We start from the raw sequence: 7,096 nt of genomic DNA, 5'->3' as shown, positions 1-7,096 counted from the left end.
CATTATCCTCTATTGAGTTGAAAATTAGTCCCTCAAATTCATCTGGAGATTAGCCCCAGCTCTGGGCTAAAAGAACCCAATATAATAAAACACTGGGTGCAGAAATCTTTGCAAATAATCCTAACAGGGTAACAGCTGTTCTTTTAGTGTAATAAATCTATTCTTGCCACAAACCTCGAGCCTGTATTCATTGGAGTTTGCAAATTCTTTCTTTTGAAAAGCCTATGACTGGCCAGGGGGACCCCACTTTTGTCAGGAGATCTCTCAACCCTCATTTCTCACACCTCAGCATAATGGGGAGATGGAGCTGAACCAAACCTAGAGTTTAGAAAATATGATAGTTGGGTTCATAAGGGAAGCAGAGGCTATAAGAGCAAGGACTAGGAAAACTATTTCTTGACCCCTTAAAAAAAGTGGGTGCTGGTTCAGGAAAAGGGGGAGAAAATAGAGCAGAAAAAAAGAATGCTAAATACTGGAAAACTAGCATAAAGAGGATATGTTGTTTGGGGAACTTGAAGAATTTAGTCCTTGAGGAATGAGAACTGAGAGAGGTACATTTTGGTTTTTTATTCATTTTCATTTCTCTTTTTATCTCATTTTTCTTATGCAGCAAGATAACTGTATAAATATGTTTGCATATATTGGATTTAACATATATTTTAACGTGTATAATATATAATGGATTGCTTGCCATCTAGGATAGGAGATGGAGGGAAGGAGGGGAAATTTTGGAACACAAGACTATGTATGCAAGAGTCAGTGTTGAAAAATTATCCATCCATATGTTTTGAAAACAAAAAGCTTTAATTTTAAAAAGAGAGAGAGAGAACTGGGAGAGGGAGAAAGAGGCTTGAGAACATCAGGGAGCTAAAACTAAAGATATCTAAGTCTCTGAGAGGAATGTGTGATGGGAGTTGGCCAGTAGAACAAAGAGCTTTTAGGGGACTACATCCCTTGAACCCTTGAAACCCTGAGAAGACTTTTGCCTCTTCTTCTTTGCCTTCTCTTCTCAGAGGTTTCATTAAGGGCCCAAGAAGCTTAATATCTAGATCCCTAAGCAGGAGCTAGGGATTGAGGGGAGAAGCCAACTGTCTACTTGAATCCCGTACAGAGCTCATCTGAAACCAGCAGACCAGCACTGAGAAGCTGAGAAAGAAGGCATTCATGATAGGGCTGTTGGAGATGACAGAAGAAGCAGATAAAAGATTTCTTAAGATCCAACTCTAGGAGGGGAAAAAATATTTAAGATTTATAGCTATAAAGTCCCCTCCCCTTCTGATCCAGGTAGCATCTCCTTTCTCAGTTTCATTTAATTAGGGACAGAGAGTATAGGGTAGAGAAAGGAAAGTTGAAGAGGGAAATGAGGAAGCCCCTCTCCCCCAAAAAAGATGGACAAGAACTATCTATAATACAGGATTGCCTGTTCCCCTCCCCCAAATTCTTTTAGCTTCTCAAGAGAAGCAAATAGAGAAGGAATTGTCACATCACCAAAACCCATTGTGATGTCATAGTTCTTGGGGCTGTACAGACTTTGGAATAACACCCTACAGGATGCAGCTAAAATGAATGAGTAAAAATTGCCTAGGCCCAGTTTCTTCCCATTGGGAGTAGAGTGCCAACCCCCCTACATCTCGTGGTCCTCTCCAGTCCTGGTGTGCATACGGGCTCTGATGGTCCCCAAGAAGAATTTAGAGTCTTGTGTTTAAAAGACAACAGCAAAGGGTAAATAAAAATGTTGTCACTAAAATTCCCCTTAGGATTTGGTGTGCAGGAAACTTAATCTCCACCCCATCCTTTATCTGTGTCCCCAACCAGCAACTGCTCCCTTTAACCAACTTCCTCCCCCCACCCTTTGAGTCATTCAGCTCCCTCATTTCTGTCACCACCAGATGCCTGATCATGGTCCTAGTCCTGGGACTTTTGCTGCTGCTCTCAGGGACTGGAGGGAACTTGGGGGGTGAGTGGGGGTGGGGGTGGGAAGTGAATGGGAATGGGAAAGAGAAATAAGGACTGGGGTGGTGGTGATATAGGATCGGACCTTGAATCCTAGGAAAAATCCAAGAATGGGGGAGGAGAGAGGAAGGGATGCCTGGATTCTCCAGGAAGCCGAGGTTCCAGGACAAAGGCTGGTGATAGAAGGTAGGACTCCAAATCCCACCCTCTTCCCAACTCTCCGCAGTTCTTTTGGAAGGACGCCCAGGAGATCGGGTGAATATTTCTTGCACTGGGATCTCTCACGTGACCCGCTGGGCTTGGGCTCCTAACTTTCCAGAATGTGTAGGCTTGCTTCGGGGTCGCCGCCGGGTCTTCTGGGCCTCGGCCCCAGGAAATCTCACCCGGGCTTCCACCTCGCACTTTGCCGGTCGCCTGCGAGTGCTGGGCCCCAATGGCATTCAGCAGCTGGAGCTGCTCTTAGCTAGAGGAGACTCGGGGATCTTCTTCTGTACTGGAATCGGTGGCCACCAAGGCAATGAGAGTCGTACCTCCCTCAATGTGCTTGGGGACTCGGCTGCTTGCAAAGCCTCTAGCCCCACCTCAGGTGAGTTGGGGAAAGGCTGGCCACAATACATAGTTGGGAAAACCCTCTAATGGGGTTAATACTATCTCGGTTGTTTTTGTATCCCCTGCGCTTAGCACCAGGTCAGGCATGTAATAATTTGTGTAATAAATGGATGGAGATGGAAGTGTTCCTGATGTGTATTGGTTGAGTTCCTTTACATGCTCCCTTCTGACTCTGCTCCCCTCTTTAGGATCCTCGTACCCTCTGTTCCTGTACCCTCTGCTGGGCATCGGGTTGGCTTTGGGGCTGACAGGGCTGGGGATGGCTTGGAGACTTCGTCAGTAAGTGCCAGGAAGCAGAAGATGGGGGATGGAAAGAAGGGGAGGGGTTAACTGGGATCTGAGATGAAGATTAAAAAAACCTGAGGAGTAGGGGGTTTCCCCAGTGTGAGAATGGAACTGATTTCTGTGGGGTGTGGAGAAAAGGGAGGCATTAAAATTTGAGTTGTGCACCAAAGGCTAATAAAGCTTGGCTGGGAGTGGGAGGAAGAGCTGGGGGGCCAGTTCTGACCAACCAGTGAGACATTTATTAAGTGCCTACTGTGTTCGAGGCACAGAAAAGACCAGTCATTTGGAGGAAGTGACAGGTTGGATGGTAGGAGTCTTGGTTGTCTAATTTTGTGCAAGAAACTTAAAGAGATGGCTGGGACTTCAGGTAGCTAAAGATAAGAGAGTACAAATTTGGTCAGAGCCCCTAATTTCCCTCTCCTCACCAATTCTAGGAAACTCCCTTCTGGGCTAGTCAGAACCATCTCAGCATGTGGTGAGAACAGCTCCTCTCCCCGGCTCCACTCTACGACTGGGCACGTGCCCTCTTCCCATCCCTCAGCTCTGCCCCCAATCCCCAACACAGAAGATCCATCTATGAACACTGAGATCCAGAGTCAATGGAAAAAAGAGTCTCGGGAAACAGGGAACTCAGATGTAGAAAAGGTAAGAACTGGGGGGGAAGAGTGAGCTGGAGAAAAAAAGGGAGTGCATGGAAACGGTCTATTGCCTGGGTATCCAAGGGTACAATAGTCCTGGACTACATGGTGGATCCCCATTCTGCATCCTGTCTTCTTTTCCCATTTTTCCAGAGCCTTCTCTACGCTGATCTGGACCACATTCCTCTCAGAAATCCTAAAAACACCATCCCCAAGGATGCTGGCACCATCTATGCTACAGTGGTTTGAAAAGAGCTTATCCCATCCATGCATTGTGATACTCCTGACTTTCCTTCCCCCTGCCACCTTCTCCCCCCAAAGAGTCATCAGGGGCTAATCCTGGACCCCTCTGGGCCTTGGATACTCTCTGATCCCTACTGAAAGTAGTCCTAATTCTAGACTTCACCCCTGTTGCTTTGGGCCACTCCCACCTCCCCACATTGTGCTGTTCCCCTCTCCTGGTGGTAGATAGAACAAGACCAGTTCACTAGCGCCCAAGCCCGTCTTCTCTAATCAAACACTAACTCTCAGGGAAGCCTAAAAGGTTGGTTCCATTTTATTATCAGGGATACGGTCTGTGCCCCCTTCCCTTTTCCCGCGCAGTCCCACCCCAAACCCTGGTTCCTACCCCGTCCTTAGCTTCTTCTACTTATCATCGGTCGGGTAAACTAATCTTTCCTTTTCTATTCTTCCTACTTTACTGATTCCACATGTGGAGGCCTCTTAGCTGTGGGGGCGGCGCTGAGGAAGAGGCAAAGGGAGCTGAGCCCGGCCCCAGCCTTCTCTAGCTCAGAGCAAGACACTGGCACGAGAGTCACGTCAGGTAGTTTCTGCAGCACCTAGGGGAAGGAGGTGGGATTAAGGAAAAGCCCCACCCGAGCCCAAAGTTTCTGAGCCGGATGGGCTCATCTAGCAATTCCAGAAATCCTGTCCCTCTGCTTCAAGGCTCATTCAGGCTTATCCCTTCCTTGCCCACATGAGGGGCTCCCTTCCTTTCTCACCTCCTGGCTGTTGGGCAAGTCTCCACAGCCACGATGCAGCAAGAAAGGAGAAGCCTCAGGAAGCCCCGGCCTCAGAAATAAGCAGTCTGCCGCTGCGTCGTCCGGGAGAGTAAGGGAGGCGTAGGGGTGGTCTGTCAGCGCCGCCATGGCCTGGGGAAGCAGAGGAAAGAGGATTCAGGATCCAGTCCCCAAGTGGCCGGCCTTTCCGACCCCTACAATGCCAAGCAACGCATGGCAGGGCTCAAGTATTTTCTGCCATTTGGTGTCAGGACACACGCACGGACCTGTGCCTGAGGCCTTTCACTCTCTGATAAGCTCTTCCCTTAAAGCTTAAATTCTGCCGCCTGTGGCCCCTGGCCCCCTCCTCACCCTCAAAGCCTTCTGCGCCGCCTCACTGCTGCCAGCGACAACGGTCCGGGGCCCCCCCATTCCGCAGAGCCCCCGTAAATGGGAAGCGCCTAACACGGGCACGGTGGAGACAGCAAAGTCCTGGGAAGGAAAGCGGGAGGGACACGCGTGTGAAAGAGATGATAAAGAGTCCTTCCGGGATCTCTGGGAGCAGCACCTGCTCCTCCCAGTCTTGCCCGCTGCTTCCCCACTAGGCGTCTCTAGTCTCAGGCTTCCCCCCCTAGGACGCCCCCTCCCCAGTTTGGGGGCCCCGGTCAGTTCCCCTCACCCTGAACGTGTCGGCGACAATCTCAGCTCCTCGGTGGTTGGTCCACTTGGAGAGGCCCACGAAAAACTCATGGCCTAGAAGGTAGAGTTCAGAAGAGAAGTCTGTCTCCCAGCCTCGCTTCCCCCAGGACCCTTTCCCTAGAACTGGTGGTCTCTCAAGCACACGCTCTCCCACGGCCCTGGGAGCCACCTGTGAACAGCACGTCGGTCCCGTCCAGCGTGGCGTTCTCGTCCTTGAGCTCCACAATCCGAAGCCCCAGGCCCTGCAGGACCCTCCGGACTCCGTCCACCTGGGCGGGGAGGAGAACCTGTTTTGCTGCTGTCCTGCTGCCCCGGCCCTGCCACGGGCTTCTCCCCCGCCTCCCTGTCCCTCCTCCGGTCCGCACTCACTTCGGGCCGCCTGGCGGGGCTCCAGGGCCGGGTGATGAGGGCCGTATCTCCGTGCACCACAACGGTGTCTCCCAGCAGGGGTCCCAGCGGCAGCTGCTCTTCGGGGGGCAGTTCCAGTAGTTGAAGCCCCAGGCGCTGCCTCAGTTTCCCTCCCAACACTCCGTGCTCTCGCTGCGCCTTCGCCAGGTCCAGAGGCGGGAGACCGGCTGCCATTCCTTCCTCCTCTTTGCCCAGACTTTCCGGGACCCCCCGGATCAGGGCGTGGGAATATCGGCCGAGCCCCTCCCCCGGGGTCCCCATCCCGGCAACTCCCCTCTGCTGTCCTGCCAAAGGGAGAGCCAGAGAGCGAGATAAGCCAGGAAAGGGCGGGGATTCCTCGGTCTCCAGTTATTCCCCCCACCCCCCACCCCCGTTTCCATCGGTAGACAATTTTAATTCCACTTCGAATCCAATAGCGTCTGCGCTCGGGAGAAACTGGGACCTCTGACACATTCCCCCAAACCACCTGTGGTCCTTTCACCGCCCCCCCCTCCCGCCCGGTCACCGCTAGGATGCGCTCCCTGCCCGAGTATGAGGCGGACTCACCCCCAACCCTCACCGGGAGTCCCGGGTCCGACGCCTGAGACTGAGAGGGGAAGAAGGGGCAGGGAAAGCGAGGTGGACGTCGGGTCCTCAGAGGAAGACTGCGGGATCCAGCCGGGCCCGAGGAACCTTCAGGGGGCCCGGTATAAAATCAGGCGGAGTCCCCGGGCCGGGGGCAGTCTGGGGGGAAGCTTCGAGGACAGAGAAAGGGGGAGGGCGTAGTTTTAGACAATGACAGTACTCCCCTCGGCCGCTCCCTCACACATTCCTCAATGGCTTCCCAGCCCCGAGAATCCCACCCCGCTTACTTTTAAGGGGCCAAGGGTTCCTCCTCTCCCGCTCATCTCTCAGCACTCCAGACATCTGCTTCCCACCTCAGGACCACAAACCACAAGCTGTCTGCACTTGCTCTCTCCCTCCCCCCCCTCCCCCAGGCTCCCCTGGCAAAAAGTCACTCACCGCCGGCTCTCACCCCTCCCCTTCCCCTGGGAGATCAGTGTTGGGGGGGCCCCTCAACTCCCGGGTAAGGGGTGGGGGAGGGGTCCCGGTCTGCAGGCCCTGGGAGGGGCTGGGGCCCAGGGCTGGGGTGAGGGTCCTTGGACAGGCGGCCGGGATCGAGGGGTGGGGGCGCGGCGGACGGGCGGCTTCAGGGTATTGTCTGATCGGATACGGGCTGGACTCGGAGAGGCCCGCCCCTCCAGACCACATCCACGCCTTCGGGCTTCCTACACCGCGGCGCATGGCCACGCCCCTTCCCTGCCAGGATTTCTCCCTTCCCCGGGTGTAGCCTCCTCCAATTCTTAAAGACTCGGGACGTCATCCTCCATCCCGGGCCTCCGGATTGAAAATACAGCAGGAGCAAGAAGAAAAATTGTTCTCCCCTCCCTAAAGTTTCGGCTCCTCTGCTTTCACTTCAACATACGCTTCGGGCAACTTGAGGGCTCTGCCTCCTAACTCACAAAT

General features: G+C 53.2%; 2 protein-coding genes across 5 annotated transcripts; one reads left to right on the top strand and one right to left on the bottom strand.

The window, feature by feature from the left end:
* Positions 1 to 1,875: 1,875 nt before the first annotated feature.
* Positions 1,876 to 3,980, top strand: MPIG6B (megakaryocyte and platelet inhibitory receptor G6b). Its single transcript, XM_074311441.1, has 5 exons — positions 1,876 to 1,957; positions 2,180 to 2,539; positions 2,751 to 2,841; positions 3,282 to 3,492; positions 3,639 to 3,980. Exons 1-5 carry the CDS (start codon positions 1,900 to 1,902, stop codon positions 3,732 to 3,734), a joined length of 816 nt encoding a protein of 271 aa, XP_074167542.1. The 5' UTR covers positions 1,876 to 1,899; the 3' UTR covers positions 3,735 to 3,980.
* Positions 3,981 to 4,023: 43 nt separating this feature from the next.
* Positions 4,024 to 7,060, bottom strand: DDAH2 (DDAH family member 2, ADMA-independent). 4 transcript variants are annotated; one of them, XM_074311440.1, is made up of 8 exons: positions 6,442 to 7,060; positions 6,150 to 6,324; positions 5,552 to 5,874; positions 5,352 to 5,451; positions 5,163 to 5,236; positions 4,856 to 4,975; positions 4,487 to 4,636; positions 4,024 to 4,324 (listed from the first exon to the last, which is right to left on the bottom strand). In XM_074311440.1, exons 3-8 carry the CDS (start codon positions 5,849 to 5,851, stop codon positions 4,178 to 4,180), a joined length of 891 nt encoding a protein of 296 aa, XP_074167541.1. In that variant the 5' UTR covers positions 5,852 to 5,874; positions 6,150 to 6,324; positions 6,442 to 7,060; the 3' UTR covers positions 4,024 to 4,177. The 4 variants fall into 4 exon arrangements, with proteins under 4 accessions (XP_074167541.1, XP_074167539.1, XP_074167538.1 ...); XM_074311438.1 differs by having other exon boundaries at positions 6,137 to 6,324; positions 6,593 to 7,060; XM_074311437.1 differs by having other exon boundaries at positions 6,593 to 7,060.
* Between the last annotated feature and the right edge of the window lie 36 nt (positions 7,061 to 7,096).

Source organism: Sminthopsis crassicaudata, chromosome 4, assembly GCF_048593235.1.
Source record: "Sminthopsis crassicaudata isolate SCR6 chromosome 4, ASM4859323v1, whole genome shotgun sequence".
NCBI lineage: Eukaryota > Metazoa > Chordata > Mammalia > Dasyuromorphia > Dasyuridae > Sminthopsis > Sminthopsis crassicaudata.
The sequence above is the reverse complement of the archived record's forward strand: the minus strand, read 5'-3'. Positions and strand labels throughout refer to the sequence as shown.